The sequence below is a fragment of the Lepisma saccharinum genome, chromosome 13 (genome assembly GCF_977018435.1).
Source record: "Lepisma saccharinum chromosome 13, izLepSacc3.1, whole genome shotgun sequence".
NCBI classification, from domain to species: domain Eukaryota; kingdom Metazoa; phylum Arthropoda; class Insecta; order Zygentoma; family Lepismatidae; genus Lepisma; species Lepisma saccharinum.
The window spans coordinates 57,254,542-57,281,829 of NC_139241.1; the positions used below are offsets into that span (position 1 = coordinate 57,254,542).

A 27,288-nucleotide genomic window follows, 5' to 3' on the forward strand; every position below is an offset into this window, starting at 1 on the left:
GATGTCAATCTTTCTTGAGAGAAGGAGGATGAAAGAGAGAAAGGGGTGGAAAATGATCCGTTCAAATTCAATTTTATGTTGGTGTCTCAGTATTGGCAACAATTTCATGTCTCTGCATATCTAATTAAAATTTATTGCTTCTTGAGCAGGAACTTCCAGTCTGGAAAGAAATGTGTGCACCTTACACTGTGGACTTTCCTTGATTTATATTTTAGAATTGCTCTTCATAGTGGAAATAATATTTGTTACTACTCCTAATCCCTTCCAAAAAAAAATGGCAGCTTTAAGTTTCAGAAAATTATTGTTGGAGTGGTTAGCACAGCATGCTACTGTGCCAGGGGACTCATGTTTGAATCTCAGCCTTTGTGTCAACTTCATTATCACCCTCACTGTCACAATTTGCCAAAGGTTTCAGAAAAAGCAAGGCTAAATAATAATAATCAAATATGTAGATTACTGTGAAGGCTGTAGCAGTGCATTGAAATAAAATATTACAACATAAGTATTGTACATTAGCATGCAATGTTAATTGGACATTATCCATTGTCCAGTTCTTTTAACTATATTTATTCTAACACATTTTGAGGTGAACAAATTACTTTTCTTTCCGGTGGTGAGAACCAAATCTCTCCGACAGACGTATGATTTTGCTACAAATCTAGTTCACTAACTCCATGGCACCCCCCCAAAAAAAATCTACTAAATTTTGCTTCACTTATGCTACTATTTCTAGTTTTTGAGGAGAGGGGACCATATTTGTTTCAATTCTACACTGGCATGACTTATAGGGTTTTGGACCATTGCTATGAAGGCTGCTTCTTTTGATTTTTCCTTAGCTTCCAACGAGGCTCTTCGTCTAGCACTGTTACCTTGTACCACTGAATTATATGCAGTTCTTTCCATCCATGTTCAGGTATTTTCGATCTATCCATTTCACCTTTCCGTGTGTGCTGCTAGAGTTCATCTAGAGGGGGACCGCATGCTAATGTAGAATCATTTTCACTAACATTCAGAGAATTGTTATTCCACACTACTTTGCATTTTGTCAACTGTGTAATTTGTCAGTTGCTATTGATGAATGAAGAAAATAGGGAAGTGGTTTAATAGTATTTTTTTTTTTTTTAAATATAATGGACATTTATAATGTAGTACAAGTGTGACATAGATGAACAATGGTACTCTTTTGCAGGGAAAAACAAAAAATTCTGGGCATAGGAAGTTGGATAGAGCCTCCAAAGAGAGAAAGGAAGGCCAACTACGCAGTGGACGCATACTTCAGAGAAGCTCTCCGTGTGTCTGAGCCTAAAGCACCAAAAGTAATAATTTTAAGATCTAACATTTTCCCCCCCTGTATTATTGTAGATTTTTATAGTGTGGAAAAATGTAAATATTTCAGCATTGAAGTACATGAAATACTGTGCCCAGACCAAGATTTGAAATGGAGACCTGATTGAGGCACAGTTTAATCGCTTACTCTGTGTAGTAGAATTTGAATCTTCATTTCAAAATATACGGAAAGCCATAGTGCACATAAAATATTATAAGCATCAATTTACTAGAGCATTGTTTCAAAATATTCAAGAATTACTTGAGAATATTCAAATCAAATAACAATAATAAATGGCTTGTTTCACAATTGAATTATTATGCTCAAACAATGTAATATTATTGACAAGATTCATTGTATATAACTGCTCCTTTATGCTTTTGTTAAATTTATTCCATTGGTATAACTGTAACATTATTCAAACTAAAAATAAATGTCTGATGAAGACAGCACATGTTATCGCGAAACGTAACAGCAAAAATTGTGTTTACATGCTTGCAAGAACCGCAAACTGCAAGAGAAAAAATTTGATTACCTGTTATGTAATCACAGAATACAGTTTTTTCACACTATATTGGTTTTAAAAATGGAAGCTTCGAATTTTGAGTAACTTTTAGGATACGAACTGTTACGCAATTTTGTGGATCCTGCGAAAGACCGAAATGCAAAAAAACATATCAGCGGTATACGTAAACAAAATACAACTGACACTTTCTGATACCTACACGATTGCTATCAGCTAATATTGATACATCAGTAATGGTTCACCCGTAGTATTTATATTTTTAACTTAGCTTTAATCAAATTCCAAATTTTATGTTTTAGTTCAATGTCCCACTGTTTGTAGTTGCATGAAGAATGAAACACTGTTTCTAAATTTTAAAAATGTGCTAAATTAACAGACTTTCTAATGAGTTTATTTTTACCCTCAGGCTCCTCGTCCACCTAAGCAACCAATTGTTCAGGATTTCCAGTTTTTTCCACCTCGGTTATTTGAGTTACTTGATCAAGAGATCTATTACTACAGGAAAACAGTAGGATACAAGGTAAGTAAGCAATGCAGTTACTTGATATGGATAACTTTTATCATTTTCACAGGTGTTTTGCTTCTCATTGTCGAGAGGCTGGGTGAGTCCCAGACTTGCTTCTACAGGGTGATCAACATGTGGGGAGCAAACCTGCCCTCTCCACTGGACCAACGAGTCATTCAAAATGTTTGCATATTCTTTTTAAAATAATAAATGGCTTGGTGAGTGGATACTAAAAATGTACGTGCTTCTACACTTTTGGCTGATAAACTTACGAATAAATTTATGCCATTTACCAAAAGTCGCAATGAAATATTATTGGTAAAAAGGTAAAGGTAAAGTGTTCCCCTGTGCATAGCACCATGCCATGAAGGCGTATAGGGGGTGTGGGGGTAACGCCCCACACTTTCTTGATCCGGTCGTGAGTGGGGGTGATGTGATCAGCATCATGCCCCTGACCGCCTTTACCCCCCAGGGTTTCCCCCAGGTACCCATGTTATTATTGGACAAGCACATATTATTTGCAAGTAACATTGGCAAAAATAGTTGTCATAGGTTGTGAGTAATGTTTATCCTCACATACGTTGTGTGGTAGTAATAATTCTGTTTTCTGTTCGAGGTCAGTCAATCGCAGTTCTGTGGTTAGGAGTATGAAATTCTATTAATTCGACCATTGCAGCACTGACATTAATTTTACAGATATTCTTATGCTATTTCACTCTCTAGTATATCTTGTTCAGTTCAACACAGTTTGTACATTGATTACTGCATTGTCGGTCACAATAATAATAATATTTATATACCTAAAATATAGTTACTAGTTAATTATTTTCCTGTAGTTTACGGTTATTACAAGCATAAGAAAACAGTTTTTTCTTTGTGACGTTTCAAAATACACAGAACGGGAGAAAGAGCATATAAGGTTGGGGAAAAAAGTTCATGGTTACAAGATCTGGTTGAAAGAAAACGACGATTTTCTTAATAAAATCAGACAAGGAAAATAAACCTGTCCTTATCCGAATTAAGGACTATAAAGAAAAAATGGAAGAATGTTTCAAATTAAACAATTTCACAGAAACCTCTCGAAACCCTATAACTAAAATAATAAATGAGGTAAAGAAAGTAATTGAAAGGAGTATCACGATACCAAGAGAAATGAAGAAAAAACTCATTGTCAAAAATTCAACCCTGCCGATTGCCTTTGGACTACCAAAAACTCACAAACCGGGAACTCCAATACGACCCATCATTGCAACTTTCACACATCCTGCATACAAACTATCCAAATATTTAGTTGAAAGACTTGCTATAATTAAACAACAAACACCATTCGGTGTTAAAAATGCATATGAAGTGAAACAGAAACTAAAAAATATTGTTTGGAATAATGAGTATCGTATTGCAAGTTTTGATGTTGAAAATTTATATCCTAGTGTCCCAATAGAAGGTGCCACAGATGCATTACGCAGATGGCTTATTGAGATGAAGGTTAACCCAGTAGAATCATGGGAAATGGTTCGATGGTTTACTGTATGTGCAAATTACAATTACTTTATATTTGATGGCAAAATCTATCAGCAAAGTAATGGTCTATCAATGGAAAACCCAGTATCCGGAATCATCTCCAGCATTTTCCTTCATTACATAGAATCTCCAATTGTTAATGCGATAGGTGCGGATATCAAACTCTACATCAGATATGTAGATGATGTGCTAATTATTGCTAAAAATGAGAACACCATCATGGACGTATTTAAATCGTTAAATGAATCACATCGTCGCATAAAATTCACTTGCGAACCCATGAATAACAATGTAATTTCTTTCCTTGATCTGCAAATTAAGACAACTGACTCAACAATTCAAACATCAGTCCATAGGAAAAAATTAGTGGGGGAAAAATACATCCATGCCAAATCAGAACATTCGCATATAACAATGGATAACATATTTTTAAATTTTTTCCTGAGAGCACAAAGACTATGTTCTAATAATGAGGATATCAAAAATGAAGAAGAAAGGCTCTTTAATATAGCAAAAGAAAATGGCTTTCACACTAACAGAATAAACCAAATCAAAAAACAAGTTGCAAGAAAACTAAAGGAAAAGAGAAATACAGACAAAGATGAAAAATATGTTGAAAAGAAATTTGTGTGCATTCCATTCCACAAGGGATTCTCACATAAAATTGCAAAAATTTTTAGAAGTTTTAATTTCAAAATTGTTTTTAAATCACCAAGAAGTTTGGAATGTACATTTAATGAATTCAAAATGAGAAACTCTCTACCAGATGTGGAAACCACAGGAATATATAATATAAGTTGTTCATGTTCAAAAGATTATGTGGGACAAACAGCAAGGAAAATGGCAATAAGATGGCACGAACACGATTTGGACATTATAAATCTAAACCCAAGAACAGGTTTGTCAACTCATATCATCGAAGAGAAGCATTTGATTAAAAAGAGAAGGGTTTTAAAAAGATTAACGGGAAACACAGAGTTGAATGTCTGGGAGGCTTCGTTCATTGCAGAAGAACACTGGAATAAATTAAATAATGAAAATGGTAACATAGATCCAGTATGGAGTTTTCTTTTTCACAAATGGAGTAAGCCACCATCTTTAAAATTTAATGTAACAGAAAACATCAAGAGACTTTGTAAAAACAATGATGAATTTGAATTACCTGATGATATTTGGGATTCATAATTTAAAAAAAAATCTGAAATAAAAATAAAACAGACTGCTTTTTTCACAGTTAAGTTGCTATATTACAACAATGTAACATTGACAACATCCATTATATAACAGATTCTTTTTGTTTAAAAAATTACTAACCATTGTTATAACTGTATCTTTAGTCAAAATGAAAATAAATGTCTGATGAAAGGAGCGTGTGTCTCCTGAAACGTCACAAAGAAAAAACTGTTTTCTTATGCTTGTAATAACCGTAAACTACAGGAAAATAGTTACTAGTTGATTACAAGTTCTTATGTGCATGGTGACAGAGGGCACTGAAATTAATTGAATAGAATAAACAGGTACATGGATACAAAAGTACATTTCAGATATATATAAGTATCTTACCACGTGTAAATACCCATGATATGAAATAATATTGTATTAATTGCCGAGTGGTTAGCACATCGCGCTGCGATGCCAAGGGTCCCGGGTTCGAATCCCGGTCGGGCTTGGTTGTTTGTGAATGTCCATTCATCAATTTCATCATTTCATCACTCATCCCCATCTTCGCAAATTAGCCAAGAGGCACAAAACGCGAAGTAAAATAAACTAAATCAATCAATCAATATTGTATTAATTGTATCAATATCCCACCCTGTACAGTGAAAATTAGATTTTACATTTTTAAAAGGATCAAGGTGAAAGAAGTTGAAATGCAGGACAGTGAAATCCATGATTTTTTTTTATATTTTTTTTTCCAAATAAAAAGAAGACTATTGTAAAGCTGTTTGCAATTATTATTGTTTAGTTAAAGAAACATAACGTAATTTATGCTAAGATGAAGACAATAAGTCAGAAATTGCAACAATGGTGGCTTAATTTTTGTAAATTCCCAATTCTTAAAATGTCTACATTTTTATGTTGTCCAAAGAGCAGGAGTTCAAAATAATGAAATATTTTGATGAAATTTAAACTGAGTAATGAGGCATTCGAAGGACAACGTAACAAAAAACACACATAACTACTATTGAACGTCTGTCAGAATACTCGCTGAGCCCGACCCTGTGGCCGAGTGGTTAGCACATCGCGCTGCGACGCCAAGGGTCCCGGGTTCGAATCCCGGTCGGGCTTGGTTGTTTGTGAATGTCCATTCATCAATTTCATCATTTCATCACTCATCCCCATCTTCGCAAATTAGCCAAGAGGCACAAAATGCGAAGTAAAATAAACTAAATCAATCAATCAATCAAGAACACTCGCTGAAAGTAGAGTACAGTAAGACTTGAACAAACAAAGGCAAGGCCTCGTGATCTTGAGAGCATGTAGCCAACGCCCCGACTGAGAGGTATGGAGAAGGGTTAATTTGTTGTTGGGAGGGGTGCAAGGAATAAAGTATAAGAAATTGAGAGACTGTTCATAGTAGTTAAAGGTTAAAATCATTATAAGGGAATAAGGCCAAAGGGGAGACCAAGATGTCTGTGGAAGGAACAGATAACAGAGAGTGTTAGGAGAAGAGGACAAGTTTGGAACACAGTGGAAAGAGAGGAGTGGTGAAAGACCAGGAAAAAATGGAGAGGCTTGACTTCTATGCCGACCCAGCCAGAGGCAGGAAACTTCGAAGGATGATGGTTATACAGTATATTGTGTGTAGTGTTCAAATTAAATATAGTTTTCAAGTGACACATATTAATGAAATAGATTTTTTGCATTCACTATTATATTTGCACTTGCAGGTACCAAAAAATCCAGAGTTAGGTGCAGACTCGTCTCGTATTCAGAAAGAAGAGCAACGGAAAATTGATGAAGCACAACAACTGTCAGAAGAGGAGCAAACCGAGAAAGAGAAACTACTTACTCAGGTATTGATTTGTTAATAATTATAATAAACTTAATTTCTTTGGTTGTAATGATAAATTACTTTTTACTCTCAATAGAATGACTTAACACTTTCTTTTTATCGGTTAAAAACTTTCAATATGATAGAGATATTCATTCAAATGAAAGTCACCACCAGATTCTTAATAGCTGAATACATACTTTTGTTACAGGGATTTACTAATTGGACAAAGAGGGATTTCAACCAGTTCATAAAAGCCAATGAAAAATATGGTCGTGATGACATAGACTATATTGCAAAGGAGGTTGAAGGTAAGTTGTATTGAGAATAATATATACATTTACTTAGGGCTGACCTGATATCGATCTGATGTATCAGTTGATACCAGTGATATTGTTAAGTATCGATTTGAATTTAATCACCGATACTTGCCAATACTTTTACAAAGTTGTTGAATCTCACAGCATCTGCAAAAAAATGCTGCACGACATGTAGTTTAAATATTCTTGATAAATATGCAAAATGTAATATTTTCATAATTCATGATTAAATAATTATCTTCTGTTCAATTATTAATATTTTAAAGCAATAACTTTGGCAGGGTGAAATAGTATAGTTTAGATTAAAAACTATATTGTATTACACAGACTCTACCACAGTGCTGGGATCGTAGCTGGGTGGTGTTAGCTCATCGCTACTCGCTTGGGCTTAAGCTTCATCTGGAGAGGTACCTAGATAAACGTTATTCTACACAGGTCTTAAATGAATGGCGACACACACAAATTGTGTTTTATGATCCTTAAGACTGAACCGGCAAGGACATAATTAGTGAAAGGTATTACCTGTCTCATACTTGAAGAGATGATCAATAATTCTCCAATGTTCAATCTCTCACACACACCCACACAGTCTCTTTAACTGTCCCCTGCTTTCTTATCACCGAACTCCCATCTCCCTCTCGACGATACTTTACTTCCTTCAAACCCCGAACTTCTCTCAATCTTCCTCCTTTCCAAGCCAAACACCGAACCCTTTCCTCTCACCTACGATCTCCTACCTTCGCTCTATCCCCTACTACTTCCTTTTTACAACTCATGATACTGGAAATGTATACTGCTGTCGTAAACACATCCTTTGTATATCCTGCCTTCTACGAAGGCCAGGGTAACTTAAGAATGTGAGGTACACTACTATATTTTAAAATTTGTCAATACAGTGGAATCTTGATTTTACATTTTTCAGGGGACCAAGCTTGAAAACGTAAAATTGGGGAAATTTTTATAGCATCTTGCTGTCTTGGGGACTATGAAGAATGAATGTATAATGCAAGAAAATGTAAAATCAGAGTTCCACTCTATCCTGAACTCCTTTAAACTGTTTGTTTCTGAGTATCGGCTTTGCTATCGATATCAGGTCAAAGTGGGCTCAGCCCTACATTTAATAAATTGTATTTACTTCCTTCACCATATTGCCAATGTTCACTTCCATCAGTTTTTCAGGGGTGAACTGTAAAGTTTGGCGTAGAATATTTACAATTGCCTAGATGAAACAACTGCACTCGAAATGTGCCACAGAAAATAAAATCTCGATTTGTTTGCAATTTGAGATACAACATAGCATCTTTAGTGGATGGTAAATTTTTTTCGTTGTACCACAGAGTTCAGTAGTAGTTTCACGTTGTTGATAGCTCATAAACATATTCACTTTTTTTGTATTACATGAACCAAAAAGGGTGGTGTACTGTTAAAGTTCATAAATTCACAAGTACTTACATTTAAACTGAAAATGTGATCTGTCATGGCACCTGGCAATAGAAAAAATTAAGTCAATTTCAGATATATTAGCCAGAATCAGAATTAATAAAATATTGAATTTACTTTGAAAAAATTTTTTCAAGCTATTGTCCACAGTAAAATCCGTAACGTCATTCATCAAATATCTTGGATATTTTTAATACACAAACAATTTTTTTACAAATTTTAAAAAGATGTATTTCTGTTTAAATAGCAAATTTGGAATTGGTTTCAAAGAAAACTTGGCATGTAAATCACAATCAGTAAATTTTCTCCATTGTTACACCATTGGTGTCTACTCTCATATTTTACCTATGCTAAAATCAAAATGTGCTTTGTGCATATCATTAGTTATATCCATCTTTCAGGAAAGACCCCAGATGATGTTATGCAGTACAGCCGTGTATTCTGGGACAGATGTCATGAACTTCAAGACATAGATCGAATTATGGCACAGATAGAGAGAGGAGAAGCAAAGATTCAGAGGAGAGCCAGTATTAAGAAAGCCCTTGATGCCAAGGTATAGTGTATTACATTAAGACCCCAATTTCACGTTCCTGGATTTCACACTTTTTCTGCATTATACATTCACTTTTCATGTTCTCAGTACGGCAACAAGTTCAAGTGTTTACCCAGAATTTACATTTTCCTACATTTTAACATTCCGAATGTACAAATACTGTTCAATAAGACAAATGAGAGGCATAGCCTGCCCTTTGCTATGCAGTTGTATTCTGAATGAATGACGCGCTATAATCATGTCACATCTCTTGTGCACGTGCATTGTATGCACTTCTTTCAAACATCAACTGCTAGATGAAGTGCGTGTACTGATGAGTCTCATTTTTACTTGTCGTATTATGTTGCGCTTTTGCTTCTGCTCTTGAGAATTGCATAGAACGATTTATATGCACATTTTATAAATTCTTCACGATGATTTCATTTCGGATATCAAAGTTTCAAGACAACCTGAAGAGGAAATGTTTAGGTTATTTTTCATTAATTATTTCTATATTGCATATTGAAAATATTTTCAGTTTTATTAGTTTAATTTTTTCTCAAAAATTTGTTACAGAAAAACATTTATAAATGTGAGAACATTTTTATGAATTGCAACATATATATCTGTGGAAAGAGGACATTTTGAAGATTTCAGAAAGATTTTGTAAATAATAACAAACTTGGAAACATATTTTCTATGATTTTATTAAAAACTGCAAAAAAATCCCATGCTATATAGAAAAACTATGTCTAGTCCAGTCTGCAAAGTGTTCAGTTTTCTTTCGTCCCCCTGAAAAATGTAATATCGAGGTTTAACTGAATATTGTTTTCAGTGCAAATATATATACATCAGGATGTCTACCAGTCTGGAAAACTTGGAAAAGTCAGGGAATTTTATTTTTCTGGAAAATTTTGTATTTTTTTTCTGGCCCATACCAAAGCTAGTGACTACTTGCTCCTGGCATTTCAAGAAGGTGTAAAAGGTATCAATTTGAAAAACACAGTGCAAATATCTATGGATGGACCAGCAGTTAACTGGAAATTTCTCATTTCTGGAAATGAACAAGAAAGTACAACATTGCTAAAAAATAGAAAGCTGCGGACTTCATGTTGTTCATGGTGCTTTCAAAGCTCTTTTCAGTTCTGGTAGGAATGCAGTGGTACTATTAAGAGCAGTGTACAATTTATTTAAAAATATTCCAGCTCAGAGAGCAGATTTCACAAGAATTGCAGGATCAAAAGTTTTTCCAAAAAGTTTGTCCAATTCAGTGGTTAGACAGTGGAAGTGTGGTGGGAAAAGCACAGTACCTTTTAGCATTTTTGAAAACCTTTGCTGACAGAGTTTCTGGTACCAAGGAACAACCAAGGTGTGAAAGCTTTAAAACTATTAAGTCGCAAGTGAGCAATCCTCTGTTACCAGTCAGGCTAGCTTATATAGAACCCTTTCTTGTGAGGTTTGTCTGATTCACCAATGGTGCCTTTCCTTTATGAACATTTGGGCTTCCCCAATGGCACAGTGGTAGCGTCGTGGCCTTGTAATCAAGGTGTCCTGGGTTCGATTCCCAGTAGATGCACGTATTTGTTTGGATTCCACTTTAATAGGTCCAGTCCCGATTAGCCTTACTGTGCATAAAGTGGACTTAAAACAGCAATTCAATCCTTTATGAACATTCGCTCAATCTACTAAAATCCCTTATGTCCAGGTTTATGAAGAAGTCAATTCTGCTTGAAGCTGTAAGTTCTGAAGATCTTTTGAAACTAAATCTAACTGATCCAGAATGTGTGTGTTCTGCAAAAGAAGTTGACATTGGATTTGCAACCCGAGCAGCATTTAGATCTGTGAAACTATCTGACGTTCAGGTGTTACATTTTCGTGAAGATTGTCTGAAAATATTACAATGTTTGTGTAAGGTGATATGTATGAGATCGCCATTGCAATATAGGATCACATATGGTGCACATCTGTTTTGGATGGAAAAGTAGGTGAAGACCAAGTGAATGTGGCATTACAAGTCCTAGTTGAAGAGTGCCATTTTTCTGGTCCTGCTGCAGATGATATAAAACGGTTCTATACTGACTTATGTAGTAATGACAGTGTGATTGCAAGAATGAAAAATGTTGACATTGCTGTTGATCGGCTGGATCAGATGTGGATGATAGTTCTTGAAGACTGTAACAACAGTGCCTTTATACTGTTTGTCCAGAAGATTTTAATGCTTTCACATGGAAATGCTTCTGTTGAGCGCAGTTTCTCTGTAAATAAGCAATGCCTTGTGGATAATCTTGATGAGGACTCACTTACTGCCCAATGATGTGTACATGATGCAATTGTAAGTTATGGAGGGGTTGAAAAAGTCCCTATAACAAAATCTTTAATCCATGCGTCAAGAAATGCAAATGGAAAGTTGAAGGAAGCATGATGCAACAGAAACTCAGAAGACTCATTTAGAAGAGAGGATAAGAAATATGGCAGAACTGAAAGAACTGAGGATAAAGAAAGCTAAAATCCTAGAGAGATCTGCAAAGGAAATCGAAGAAGTTGGTGAAAAGATAAAAGCATTAAACAAGAAAATAGTGTAGTTGTGTATTTTCGAGTAATGTGTTCTTTTGAAACTTTCACATGTTAATGAATGCCAATTCTACATATATGTTAGAAAAACATTTCAAGTATTCAAATTGTGTATTTATTTTAAAGGAAGAAAACTATTATACAAAATTACATTCAGTTTATAAACATATATATTATTTTTCTTGTAGCTACTGAATTGTTATGGAAATAAATTAACTCCAAAAAATTGGTAAAACAATTATTTTATAATGTGTGGGTTGATCGGATGGCTATAAGGGGTGAAGGGAGACCATCAATAATTTCACAATGTGATAATGAAAGCTTTCTAGTATATTGGTAAATTCCCATACATATACAGGTACAAGAGGATAAAGTATGCTTTGTGGTGAAAAGATTAATCTGATCTACTACAGTTTACGGTTTTAAACTTGAGTGTGAATTTTCATCTAAGTGCTCTCATTTTCTTACATATCATCTTTGACTGGGTGCCAAAACTTTGGGGTTGGGGCAAGGACAGTTATATTTTTCTTGGTAGATAAAGATAGCATTAAGAGACCATACTGGTGGGGCAAAAAGTAGGGGGACAATTCCCCCCACACACTCCCCTAATCGCTGCTACTGTACAATATAGTATTAGAGAGAGAGATATTGATATTATTTAGGAGATTGTAACTGAAGAATGATGTAGGGAAATGTTAAGTCCAGAAAGCAATACTATTATGTTATATGTTTATTTTACTTTCCTTTGAAGAATACACTAGAAAGTAGAGGTGGGATAGATTAATCTGTTCTCTATCGGTATCGGCCGATATGGACATATCGATGTTATGGTTTATCAGTGAAATCACCAATAATTTTACCAATCTGATATATCTATAAATATTTTATAATTTAGTGCAATATTCTGCCATTGTATTATATTGTATTATATATATATATATATATATAATATATATATATACAGGAATAGGGTTAGAAATGGTGCCAGAAGGGCGGATAAATACAAATAATGAAGGAGACAGTAAACACTTACCACACGAATAGAAATAATTCAATATTTCGTGCCCCGAGTCGCATTTTCAAGAAGGTAGATAAAAGATCGACGACACTGTGAGTAGAGGCACAGAATACTGACCGTAGCGTCTCTACGGTCAGTGTTGCCAGAAACAGTTGAAAGGAAACACGAAATACTTTAGCCAGTGTTTACTGTAAGGTGGGTGGGTAGTTTCGGGGAGGAGAGGAAGGAGTTACTGGTTGGCTAGGTTGAGTCCGGGGGGTATAGTGGCGTGCATGCCTGCTATATAGGCCCTTTCCCATCGCCTGCGGAAAGATGTGTCAGAGCGGGGGGGGTAAAAGGTGGATGATGGCAACACGGAAGCAGTTATTGAAGGTGGTGTTATGGCTGTTGGTGTGGATGGCAACTGTGAAATCGGAGTTTTGGGTGGAGGAACGGTGATTATTTATCCTTAGATTCAAGGGGGTGGAGGTTTCGCCTAGGTAGAAGTTGCCACATATTTGACAGATGAGGGTGTAAATTAGGTTGGATGAGTGGCAGGTGCCCTTAGGGTGAAGGGTGAACTCACCTGCCGCTGTAGGGATCAGGAGGGTGGGGGAGGTGATGAGTATGGGGCAGGTCTTGCATCTGGGTTTGTTGCACCTGTGGGCTGGGGGAAGGGGTGCGGAAGGGGTGGGGGTGTTTCCGACCAAGATGTTTTGGAGGTTGGGGGGCGACGGAAGACGACCCTAGGTTTTTCCCGAAAGATGTCTCTGGTCTCGGGATCACTGTGCAGGATGGGGAGGAGGGAGTGGAGGGTATGTCTGATTTTCGTAATGTGAGGGTGGTATTGGGTGATCAGAGTTGGAGGGTTGGTTTTAGGTTGTTTGGTGCGGTTGTGGGAGTTGGCTCTGGTGATTTGTTTGTTGATGAGGGTGGAGGGGTAGCCACGGTTGGTTAGGGCTTGGTGCAGGCATAGGTTGTAGTTTTGGCGGGATGAGGGGGATGAGTTGAGGCGCTGGCCTCTGAGGGCAAGGGAAAATGGGATGGCTTTTTTGGTGTGGTAGGGGTGTGAGCTGGAGTAGTGGAGATACTGGAGCTGGTTAGTTGGTTTGATATGTATGGATGTTTCCAAGTGGTCTCCCGCAATGTGGATGTCCACATTGAGGAAGGTCACTTGGTCTTTGGAGTGGAACCAGGTGAATTTGAGGGTGGTGAACTCATTTAGTCGGTTTAGGAATGTTGTGAGGGAGGGTTCGCCATGTGTCCAGAGGAGAAAAATGTCATCAATGAATCTTAGCCAGAGGAGTGGTTTCAGTTGCTGGGAGTCAAGGAATTCCTGTTCCAGCCTGCCCATGAACAGGTTGGCATAAGAGGGGGCCATGCGGGTACCCATAGCTGTGCCACGTATCTGCAGGTAATGTTGGTCACCGAAGCAGAAGTTGTTGCAGGTAAGTACAAGGTTGGCTAGTTGTATCAGGAAGTGAGTGCTGGGATTGTGGGGTTTGGGTCGGCTGTTAAGGAATGATTCCGTGGCACGGAGGCCATGGGCATGGGGAATATTTGTGTAAAGGGATGTGACATCAACTGTTGTGAGGATGGTGTTGGGTGGTAGGGATGGTAAGTTTTGGATGATGTTGAGGAACTGGTTGGTGTCACGGAGGTAGGAGGGCAGGGCTTGGACGAGGGGTTGGAGGTGAGAGTCTAGAAAGGCTGAAATGCGTTCAGTGGGTGAATTGTAGCTGGACACAATGGGTCTCCCGGGGTTGTTAGGTTTGTGAATTTTCGGGAGGAGGTAGAAAGTGGGGGTGCGGGGGTTGTCAGGTATGAGTGAGGAGATGGTGGAATTGGATAGGCCTTCAGGGGGTCCTCGGGTGAGGACAAAATCCCGAATTTTGTCTAGGTGTGTGGTAGATGAATCAACCGTGGTGGGCTTGTAGGTCGATGAATCAGAGAGTTGACGGGAGGCTTCCGCCACGTAGTCAGAGGAGTTCATGACTACTGTGGTGGACCCTTTATCAGCGGGGAGGATTTTGATGTCTGGGTTGTTGCGGAGGGACCGGAGGGCTTGGTGCTGGGCTGGGGTTAGATTGTGGTGGGAAGAGGGGTTTTGGAGGTATGTACTGTCGGAAAAATTGTTGACAACAGAGGTGATGTATCTTTCGAGGGGGTAGTTGTTGGGAAGGGAGGGGGGATCATGGGGGAAGGGGGGCAGAATTGGAGGAGACTGGGATGTATGTCAGAAGGATTAGCTTTGGAGGGGGGATTCTTGGCCCAAAAGTATGTCCACCTAAGTCTGCGGGCGAAAGTTTGTATGTCAAATAGTAGCCGGAAATTGTTAGGGGTGGAGGCTGGGGAGAAGGTAAGACCTTTGGAAAGTACGTCAATTTCGGTGGTTGTGAGGTTGTGGTTCGAAAGGTTCAAGATGGAGGTGCAGTCAGTGGGTGAGGAATGTCAGTATGCTGGGGGGATCTTTTGTCCGAGGACTGGTGCTCTTCTGTGGTGTGGTGGGAGGGAGAGGCAGGGTTAGAGATGGTAGGTTGGGGTGGAGTGGGTAGCGGCAAGGGTGGGTCTGGAAGTAAGGGACATGTGGTTTTGTGTTGGTGTTGTGGTGGGAGGGCGAGGGGGAGGGTGCATCCTGCATTCAGGGCTTGTCTGCAGAGAATGGAAAGTTTTTGCAGGTGTTTTTGGTTCAGGTTGTGGGCAATGGACTGGGAAAGGTTCCAGAGTGTGTTTATTTGGTTGTTGTTGTTGTTGCCTGGGGTCAGTAGGAGGATTTTGGTGAGGGACTGGATGGAAATCGAGAGTTCTCGAGTCCGGTATATATATATATATATATATATATTTAATATAAACATCTCCATTACCTATGTTTTAAAAAGTAAATGCCAAAATATGCAACTTCTTTTGCGTTGCAGTCTTCTGGTAATATACATTTTAAATTTTATATTGGATCAGTTATTGGTATTGGTAAATTTTATATCTGCACTTTATCGGTATCAGCCAAAATTACATATTGATCCATCCCTGCTAGAAAGGAAAATGAAACTGATGTTTATACTTTCCAGATGGCAAGGTATAGAGCCCCATTCCATCAGCTGAGAATAGCATATGGCACAAATAAGGGCAAGAACTACACTGAGGAGGAGGACCGTTTCCTAGTTTGCATGCTACATAAGCTAGGATTTGATAAGGAGAATGTGTATGAAGAGCTTCGTGCATCTGTAAGGTAAGTACATTGTGTGTACTTTATGCAAAATTAATTTATTTAGTAGGTGTTAAAAGAAAATCCTTAATACAAGCAAAAATTACAATTTTGACAAACACATGAAGATGGATAAAGTGTAAGACTTCAGAAAACCTATTACATCCAGCCTTTTGTAAAATTATTTCTCTTGTTTAGAGAGAAGAAATAGAAAGTGTATTTTTCTTTCTTCCTTCCTTTGTCTCTCTCCATGAATGATAGAAAGAGCAGAATCAGGGAGGGGAGAGAGAGAGAGAGAGGAAAGAAAGTTACAAAGGAAGATAAGAGGGATTGAAAAACAGGAAGAGAAAGAGAGAGAGAATATAAAATGAGAAATGGAAAGATAGAAAAATGAATGAAAGGAGAAAAATAAGAAGAGAAAGAGATCAACATGGGGAGAGAGAGAGAGAATTCTACAATTTGCTAGTAATTTTCAAATCACTAACATCACACACAAAAACGTGGTTTATTTCTACTTCAACTTAGTGATATAGGTATGGCTTCTCACATTATGATTGGGTATTCTGAATTATGTGTTGGATAAAAGAGTTTTATTGACGTAGATGTACGAGAGGTGTCCCATAAGTAGCTAGCCTAGCCTAGAAGGGAACAGGATGGGACCACAATAGCAACCTATTTTTCTGCATAGTCTTCCTGCAGGTCCACACACTTTTGCCAACGCTTCTGCAGTGCTTTTATCCCAGTCTCGTAAAAGCTTTCCTCAAGGCTTGCAAAATAGTCACCCACAGCACTGATGACGTCATCATCACACTGATAATGCACACCGCCCAAAGCTTTTTTCACTTAGGGAAGAGATGAAAGTCTGATGGAGTAAGATCGGGTGAATAAGGGGGAAAGTCTGATGGAGCAAGATCGGGTGAATAAGGGGGATGTTCCAACAATTCGAACCCACAATCACAGATGGTTGCCATCGCAACAGGTGATGTGTGAACATGTGCATTGTCCTGATGCAGAATCACCCCTTTAGAGAGCTTTCTCAGTCACTTAGTCTTCATAACACCCCGTAATTGCCTCACCAGGGAAGCATAATGCTCTGTCATGTTGTTTCCCTTTCGATGATGATCAACCAACAAAACACACTTAAGAGTCCCAGAAGACTGCCGTCATCACTTTCCCAGCAGAGGGACCGGACTTTGTCTTCTTTGGGGTGGGGGTGCCGGGGTGTTTCCACTGTTTTGATGCCTGTTTTGGCTCCGGTACATAGTGATGAGCCCAAGTTTCGTCAACAGTCACAAGTCGTTCAACAAATCCATCTGGATCTGCCTGGAACAGCTCAAGAGTTCATTCTGAGATCATGCATCTTATCAACTTTTGTTCACTTGTCAGAAGTTTTGGAACCCAACGCTAAGAAACCTTTTTCGTCCCCAACTGATCATCCACAATGCACTCCACTGTTGATTTGGACATCTTCAGTTCCTCTGCAATATATCGTATAGTCATACGAGGTTTGGCTAGAAAAAAACCGGATTGATGTTGCTATTGGCAAACTACGAATGCGCGAAGGTTGAGCAATGCATGATTATATACTACCATACCCTGCCTACAGAATGACTAATTGCCCTGGGTGCAGGCCTCTCAGTTTCGCTGTGGCACTTGGACAAAGCGGAACGTGCGTCTGTGCTCCGTCGGAAAAATGCTGAGTATTAAAATGGATCAGCCTGTCAATATGAAGTTCCTTTTACAAACTGGGGAAATCCGCAACAGAAGCGTACGACATGTTAAAATCTGTGTACGGGATGAGTGTTTATCACGCACACAAGTGTTTGAGTGGTTTAAACGGTTTAAAGAAGGACAGGAAACGATCCAAGACAACCCACGTTCAGGACGACCATGCACGTCGAAAACGGAAACAAACATTCAAAAAGTGAGTGATGTGATTCGAAAAAATCGTCGATTGACCATTACAGCAGTTGCTGAAATCACAGGAATGGACAAAGAAAGTGTTCGACAAATTTTACACGAGAATTTGAACATGAGTAAAGTGTGTTCAAAACTCGTGCCAAGGAACCTGACATTGGAACAGAAGGAAGCTCGAGTGAACATTTGTACAGACACTTTGAAGAACATTGAAACAGACCCTACATTCTTAGAGAGTGATAACCTGTGATGAATCGTGGTTTTTCACGTACGACCCTGCCACAAAGTGACAATCAATGCATTGGAAGACCCCGAGTTCGACACGTCACAAGAAAGCTCGCATGAGCAAGTCCAAATTCAAAGCCATGATGATTGTATTTTTCGACATTCGAGGCATTGTGTACGTTCATTGGGTACCCGAGGGTCAAATTGTAAACCAACATCATTACATTAATGTGCTGAAAACCCTTCGTGAGCGAGTAAGAAGACGACGACCTGATTTGTGGCAACGGAAGTCATGGATTTTGCACCAAGACAATGCTCCTGTCCATACGGCCCTGTCAGTGAAGACATTTTTGGCTAAATATGGCATCCCAGTGTTAGAACATCCGCCATATTCACCGGGCCTTGCTCCCTGTGACTTCTTTTTATTCCCCAGAGTGAAGTCCGCCCTAAAAGGAACCAGATTTGAGACAAAGAGAAGCTGCAAAGAAAAGTGACGGATGTAATGAACATGATCTCCGAAAATGACTGGCAACACTGCTTCCAGCAATGGAAAATTCGTATGGAGCGGTGTACAGATCGTGCAGGGGAGTACTTTGAAGGAGATAAAGTTCCTGTTGTACAAAATGCCGAATAAAAGATTTCATAGCATCAGTCCGGGTTTTTTCTAGCCAAACCTCGTATGTCTGTCTGCAAGAATAATCTTGTGCACTTTCTCTGCATTTTCTTGTCACCATCTCCACTGGCCTGCCTGGTCACGGGTCATCTTCCACACTCACTCTCCCCCGCTTAAATTCGGCTACCCATCTCTTCACTGTGGCAGAGGATGAAGCATCCTCTTCTAATGTTGTCACCATATCCTCATGGATTTCCTTGGGACTCAACCTCTTTTTCAACAGATAATTAATCACTGCTCGTATCTCTTCTTCTTAATTTTTCTGACGTTACGCATTTAGCACACTTCTAGCTCCTATAAAGACTAGTAGGATGGTACGAACGGGACACCGCTTTGCGTATACACTTACAAAAAATTGCTATTTCACATCCCCAAATTATATTCAGATTGAACTATGGGAACCCTATCAGGCTCACTACTTATGGGACACCCCTTATAGTTTAAGATGTTAAATATAAACTTGGAGCATATTTTTATTCTGTGAACTTAGAAGTTTGTTGCACAGATATTTATATTTATGGTGTGACCACAGTTAAAATTGAAATGTTGTATAAGATAAATAAAATACAGGGCTGCTACGCATCTGGAAAACAGGAAAATGTCTGAGAATTTTGCAGATCATCTGGAATTTATGTGCATTTTGGAGTCTTCAAGAAAGAAAGTTGCAAAATGAACAAGCAGTTCACTTCCACTTCTGGATTCGGTTCTTGTGATTCCACTCCCAAAAAAGATTCAATTTAGAAACTTGTTTCTTTTGTTCTTATGTCTTGTGCAAAATTATGGTTCCTTCGAATTTCTGTAATAAATTTTCACTTTTATAATACTAAATATTAGAAAGAATATCAAAGTAAAACTTGCAGTCCAGATATCTGATTGATAACTAAAGTACATTGACAATGTGATAAGAATTATCGGAAAGGTTGGTGAAGATGAGGTTATCATCTATTATTTTATAGAGATCTTAGTCTTGTTGTTATTTCCTATAGAATTCCCATATGCAACAAACATTTCTCCAGATTCTGTGTACTTATAAATGTAAGGAAGAGAGCAGCATTTTCTTCGACACTATAATTCCACCAGAAAATGAGAAATTGTGTATGGTTTATGAACTTTTTCAGTTTTTATATTGTTGAGATCTGTTATGGTGAAATAATGTACCTCTGTTACCTTAGTCTGAAGGCTAGATGCACGTGATTGTAGCACCCAATACATTTGCTGCCGATTGTAATTTTACATTTTACACTTTGAATTTTCACGTGTTCTTGTGTGTAGAATGAAATTTGCTTAAAAAAAAAAAAAAAAAAAAAAAAAAGTTGTGAAAGTAAATATTCATAATAAAAATTTGCTAAAACAAAGTGAAAGTGAATATTCATAATAATTAATTGAAAAACACAAGGTTCAAAAGCAAAAATCATGATGATAAACATGTCTGGAAAAATTTAATTTTTGTACTGATCTGGAAATGTCGGGGAATTTCATAATAAAAAAATCGTAGCAACTCTGAAATAGCAATATATCTTTAAATCTATATTTTACATTTGCTTGATGATTTCCACTTCATTAATTTAGCATTTCCATCCTTAATTAATGATTTAATAATTTTAGATCAGCACCTCAGTTCAGGTTTGACTGGTTCATCAAGTCACGGACTGCAATGGAACTTCAGCGTCGGTGTAACACACTGATCACACTCATCGAGCGCGAAAACCAAGAATTGGAAGAGAAAGAGAGGCAAGAGAAGAAGAAGAGAGGTCCTAGAACGAGCTTGGGTACTCCGGGGAAAGGTGGACAAAAGAGAAAAAGTGATGGAGGCTCGCTTCAAGATGGGAAAGGACGGAAAAAGAAGAAAGTGAATGACAAGTGATCAGAATATTTTTGACACTATTCTTTTTAACGAGAAACTCTTTACAGAAGAACCCAGTGCTGAAAGGCCACCCCTACAGGCATTAAAACAGTTTGCCATTCAATTGATTACTCGCTGTCTTGTGCATTTCTTTTAAAGCGAATAAAAGGCTGTAATTTTTAAGCTGTTGAACACAATGAATTTTTAAGTTTCACAGCATTGTATGGTGGCGTTTGTCGATTTTTGTGAAGTTGGTAGTGTGTGTGTGTTAATTGGAGTTGACGTGTCTTTCAATGAAATAGCATTAGAAAGCAAGAGACAGAAAACAAGAAATCTTGTACTGTATAGTTTACATTCCATCTTTCACAAATCATGCCTGTCGTCGGAAATATCTTCATTTTGTACTTTGCGTAATTTAATTTAAATTGGTTGTGCTCTTTTTTATTAATGTAAAAAATTGAATCTGTAGAAAGTAAATTTGTGTAAGAAAAATAGTTGTGTTGTTCATTAGATTTGGAGTTGTCCTTTGTTGATCTATTCCATCAACCAAGTATGCAGTGTAAATGTATACAAATTGTGCAGTTTCCTTACTGATAGAGTGGCCAGCATTTTAAATCCCAGATAGCAGTGTCCAGTGCATCCTTTTTTCTTCCAGATAGGTAAGACATTGTCGCTGGGTATGAGCCAAGTGGTGTCTGTGATAAATAGTTTTCTCCACCTGGCTTGCTTGAAATTGTAGCAAGCTGCAGAACCAGTTTCACGTAGTGAATTCTTCTAATTGAATTCAATAAAGGGAATGTACACTATATAGCCAATAATGGCCGGACACCGTAGGAATGTGCTTACCTGGAATTGGACTGGTGTCAGTACAGGGTAGCCCCCCCCCCCATTCACCCCTATCACAGCCTCTACCCTCTGAGGAAGTCTTTCTGTTAGGTTGCAGTAAATGTTGGCCGGTATTCGCTTTTGTTCCCTGCAAAATGGTGAACAGTTCTGTGGTGATGTTTGGCCGGTTTGGTCTGGATCGTAACTGGCACTCTTAACTCATCTCACAGATGTTCAGTGGTGTTCAAATCAGGGCTCTAAGGAGTGGCCAGTCGAGTTCATACACTCCCACAACATTAATCCACTTGGTTATGGCTAATGTTTTATGGAGGGCTGAATTGTCATGCTGGAAATAAAAAGGGCCAATTCCGAACTGTTGCCACAAGGCAGGGAGCACAGAGTTGGCTAATTTGGCACGATAGGCATTGGCATCACAGACTTCTAGATACAGACTGCAAACAATGTGATTTTGTTTGAAGCCGTGCATCATCACTTGTGGATAGCCCTGGGGATAGAAAAATGGCAAAGATGCGCATTAGAGCTTATTAAGTTTTCAATTTTATGAAGAAATCTGAAGGTATTCTCACCGCCATGATACGAGGGTCACTATTTATATTTTGAGCCTTGGCAACACTGATTGAAGTTAGGTACGATTTGACATTTGCACGGAATCGTCTGGCATTATTGACCATAACGTACTTCAAATGTTGTGTCAATAGCTTCATTTGTGTTGTGTATGTTGCCTTGGAGATTGCGCGACAACAATAAAATGGAATTAACTCGTGAACATTTTCATGCGATGATTTTTTACGATTTTCAACGTGGATTATCAAGGCAAGAGTGCATTGATCAACTTACTTCCACATTTGGCGATGAAGCCCCATCCTTTGCCACTGTGAAACGCTGGTATAACGAATTTAATCGTGGCTGCCATTCGCTCACTGACGAGATTCGCGAAGGTCGTCCAAAATCAGTTGTTGTTCAAGAAAACATTGATGCTGTGCAAAACCTAATACTGCAAGATCGTCATGTGACATACTGTGAGATTGAGGAAACCATAGGCATTAGTTCCACCAGCATATATAAAATATTACATGATCATTTAGCTGTGAGAAAGGTATGTTCTCGTTGGATCCCACACAATTTGACAAAAACTCAAAAAGACGCTCGCGTCAATTGGTGCAAACAAATGCTCTTTAAATACAATCGTGGTGCTTCAAAAGACGTATATAAGATTGTAACAGGTGACGAATCATGGATATATGCATATGAGCCGGAACGTAAACAGCAGTCGACTGTATGGGTGTTTCAAGATGAACCCAATCCAAGAAAAGTTGTTCGCGCTCGAAGCACATCGAAATAAATGGTTGCCTGTTTTTTCGGGAAAACTGGTCATGTGGCAACTGTGCCTTAAGAGGAACGTAGAACGGTCAACTCTGAATGGTACACAACAATTTGTTTGCCAGAGGTCTTCGGTCAAATACGGAAAACAAACAAACGCCGTCGGATCATTCTTCATCAAGACACATCTCGTCTAACAACCGACTTTATGAACAGTCAAAAAATCGAATTGATGGGTCATCTGCCGTACAGTCCTGATTTGGCACCCAATGACTTCTTCTTGTTCCCGAATGTCAAGAATAAATTGCGTGGACAACGATTTTCGTCGGCGGAAGACGCCGTTGATGCGTTCAAAAACCATATTATGGAGGTGTCTCAAGAAGATTGGAAAAACTGCTTTGACAAATGGTTCGAACGAATGCAAAAGTGTATTGACCATAAAGGAGAATACTTCGAAAAACAATAAAGCAGTTTTCAATGCCAAATTCCTGTTTTTTCATTGTTAGGCTCAAAATATGAATAGTGACCCTCGTAGTATCCCCGGTTTTAAATTTTTTGGCTTTGAATTGACATATGTTAAGAGGCTCATGTTTCCGGTATGGTATCAAGAGGTCTGTGCACTGGTATATAGGGTTAAAAACACCAAAACCAGAGGACCAAGACATACCACAAAAGACAGCCAAATACCATGATTCCACCTCCGCCGAAGTTCTGGTGGGGACAATATACTCTCATAAAGAATCACTCCCCGGGCATTTGCCACATCAACACACACCCATGAGATTGCCACGTGCAGTGTTCATCACTCCACAGGATGGTTTTCCATTGTTCTATAGACCACTAGCGACATTATTTTCACCACTGTAATAGATGTGCTGCATTCTGGGTAGTAATCATGAAAAGAATGTTTCAAATAAATGTTAATTCGCTTTAAGGAGGAAGAGAATGCCATTATGTGTCTTAGTAGGCAGCCATTTTGGTCATTTCAAGGTCACTCAAAATTTTAAAATTGAAATCTATTTTATTTAAAAATATTTTTATTCTTACAAAAATAAACAAATTTTGTAGAAACCATTTTCCCATTCATCTCGTAGTTTCACAGATATTTGACAAGTAAAAAGTGGTAACTGAAACTCATACTAATTCATAAGCATCCACCCTGTTTGGAACTAGTTTGAAACTAATAGCGAGATATACAGTACTTTGTCGAGTACACAAAATTGGTTTATTATTAAGTTGAACGTAACATATTCAAACTAAAAAACAGCTTCCAATTTTTGCATGTCAAAATTCCCGCGAGTTTTTTGACATGACGATCTATCAAGAAAGTGAAATCTCTAGTTACTTCTTTGAGGCTGACGTAATTAAAATGCTTATTATGAGAGTTCTTGCAAAATGAAATTCTCTATGTTTGAGTAGAAGGAGTTATTTAATCATAGTCCTCGTTAATTAACATAACTACGACAAGGGGAATTGTTTGTCATTTTGCTCCATGATTTTAAAGGGCGAAAAATGGTTTGTAAAAAACGAGAGCGAATACCACGAAGTCAATGAATTAGATCAACTAGCAGAAAATATCGAGAGCAAGGCTGGTGGCACCTTAGTCTGGTGGTTAAAGTAGCTGACTCAAGAGGATGAGGTCCAAGGAATGAATGAATGAATCTTTTTCACAGTTCACGAGCAGCCGCTAACATATGTATGTCATCTGTAATGAATCTTTTTTTTTTTTTTTTTTAATAGCATTGCATAGCAGCAGTTGTTTTTCATCCAATTCCATCCTCTTTACGGAATATCTCCTGAATCTGCAGAGTACACTACAACTGGAGGCCTCTTGTTATCTAAGCATCAAACTAAACCTTCACATTGTCTTCGATTCACCACATGGGCTCGCTTGAAAACTTGTATGCAATCACTAGCATTCTTCGCCATACTAGTTTTCACCAGGAACTAAGAATCAAACTGAACACGAGGAGGTACTTTCCCTGCCAGAAAGGTAGAGCTCCATGCACGCAGTGGTCATCTCATTATGTATCTAAAAGTCTGGTATCCTAGTTACCGAATACTAGTTTCACGCTAGCCCTCTGCAAAGTTATGCCTACTTGGCTCATCGGCCCGCCGATAGCACAACTTAACTTGGCCCACAAACAGTTGAAGTCCAGTTAACTAGACCCACATAAACTAACGATTATTTTTCCCGAGACTTCCTTGCTCGCACACTTGTAAGAGCTTAGACTTAACATCATCGATTTCTTTTACCTGAATTTCTAAGACCTTCTGTATCCAAAATTCTAATTTGTCCTTCGTACAGTTCCAAAGTTTGTAATTTTCTATAGAGTGGCTCTCCAACTTTTTCCCCGGATACAAGATCATCATGCAGTCAAGTCATGTCACTGTTGAGTTATGCTTATTTTACGGACCAAAATAAAGATTTCAATACTTCTTGATGAAAACTAAACTTCCCTCTCCTATTACAGGTCTATCGACCCCTTTCTCGTTTACTCGATCGATCTTATTTAGTCTTTGAGACGAACTCAACAGATCAGCCATTAATAGTTTTGAGTCCCAAGAGCAATCCCCTGAACGAACCATTAATGATTGAAAGTCTATCAATCTTCTTGATACATTCAATCTTTATTCCAAAGGAACAAAACCCGTTTGGCAGGACACGGAGTTGTTCAACAAAAATAAAACATGTTTTATTCTTTGAGACCATTTTGCATGATCTGATGAACACAACTCGCATGAGTTGATTCAATTCGCTATGATAGCGCTCCACCAGATTAGAAGATGAATGGTATGTCAGCATGTAAGTCACATACATCTTAAAAATTATTTGCTCTAAACTGAGGTCTATTGTCGGTAACCACTTGTTTAGGGACCCCCAGATGGACAAAATAACACTTGATCATTTTATTCACAATTGTATTAGAAGTGCTATTGATGATTGGATATGCTACCAAATATTAGAAAGCTGAATCCAATATGGTAAAAATAGAACCTTTTCCATTTGGGACCAGAGGCAAAAGGCCTTGAATATGTGTCCAGGTCGATCAATGTGATGCGATTTTGCAAAAAATTTAGACTGATGTTTGTTAGGCTTAGTTCTCTCACATACTTCTCAATTCTTCACATAATCATTAACATCGCCCTTTATATTTTCCAATGAAATATTTTGTATATCAAAGCTAAAGTTTTAGCAACCAGAAAATGACCTGAATTGTCATGGCAATGGATTAAAATCTTGTCAATCAATTTCACTGGAATACAGATTTTAAATTTTCAGTTGTGAAGAAAAATTGAAAAACGCAGGGACACAATAACCGATTGATTTATTTATTTAATTTCGCTTTTCTTCCACTTTTGGGTAATCACAAAGATGAGGATGAAAGGTGTGTTAAGATGAAATTTGTGAAAGGACAACTACAAATGTACATGGATAGGACACAGCCCAAACCCCACAGACCATTATACTAGCTTTGTGTCTAGACGCCAGATCCTCTTTAGTCTGCAAAATGCACTCCATGGTCACAATGACGTAAGCATTCATAGAATTGATTTGTATATCATTCCTTTTTTTCGAAAAACGCAAGGTAAACTATTGCACATTATGTGATATGCTCATTACTTATCAGGAACACTCACGGGCTTCTACGCAGAATGTAAAACATTTTTAATTTCTCGTTTCTACTACATCCCTGGGGAGTAAAGATGGCTGGAGCGTGGTGCTGATCATATGACCTCCAAAATGGCTGAACTCTAGAATATGCGGGGCCCTATTGCCACATCCCTTAAATGTGCCTTCATGGCACGGTACTATACGCACGAGGAACTTTACCTTGTCTTTACTACTACTAACTTCTCATGCCAGGATTTTTTTTGTATTTTTGATCCTTCATTATTTGGTTTTGAGTTGGTGTTTTAAGTCCACCTTATGCACAGTAAGGCTAATCGGGACTGGACCTACAGTTTAAAGTGGGATCCGAACCACTTGTGCCTCCACCGGGTATCGAACCCGGGACCCCTTGTTTACAAGGCAATGATGCTACCACTGCGCCATGGGGGAGGCCCTGATCCTTCATTATGTCTCCATTGCTAACCTGGTTCATTCCCAGTCACAACAGCAATTTGTCAATGCAATAAAATACGTCAAACTTAAATTGAAACCGATGTCAGCCAGCGATGCCAACCCTAGCATAATGGTGCTAAACCTAGCATAATTTAACCATCTTTGGCACCTAGCACCCTGTGTTTGGCATAACAACCAAATCTAGCATAACCTTAGTCTGGCATAATCTGCAACCGTCGGTAGATATTGACCTCAAAGGAAAGTGCTCTGAAGAAGTAAAAATAAAAGTAACTGCACATCTCTATTTCAGGAAGTGGACATATTTCCAACAAAAGAGAGTAAACCGGCCCACCAACGTCTTTCATCTCTTCCGCATCTTCCTGCCATAAAATCGAAGAGGAGGGTAGGGGCGGCCCACCCTCAAAAGTTTGTCCTTTCTCAGCACCGACAAAAGGGGTGCCA

At 38.2% G+C, this 27,288-nt stretch overlaps 1 protein-coding gene across 2 annotated transcripts in view; it reads left to right on the forward strand.

Moving 5' to 3' along the window:
- Positions 1–21,086, forward strand: part of LOC145997314 (chromatin-remodeling complex ATPase chain Iswi-like) — a 73,049-nt gene extending 51,963 nt beyond the window's left edge. For both annotated transcript variants that reach the window (XM_083134216.1, XM_083134217.1), the window contains 7 exons: positions 1,190–1,316; positions 2,260–2,373; positions 6,771–6,896; positions 7,086–7,185; positions 9,036–9,187; positions 15,800–15,960; positions 20,357–21,086. In XM_083134216.1, coding sequence (XP_082990342.1) covers positions 1,190–1,316; positions 2,260–2,373; positions 6,771–6,896; positions 7,086–7,185; positions 9,036–9,187; positions 15,800–15,960; positions 20,357–20,615 — 1,039 coding nt within the window. In that variant the 3' untranslated portion in view covers positions 20,616–21,086. The remainder of the gene's footprint in view (positions 1–1,189; positions 1,317–2,259; positions 2,374–6,770; positions 6,897–7,085; positions 7,186–9,035; positions 9,188–15,799; positions 15,961–20,356) is intronic.
- Positions 21,087–27,288: the final 6,202 nt, after the last annotated feature.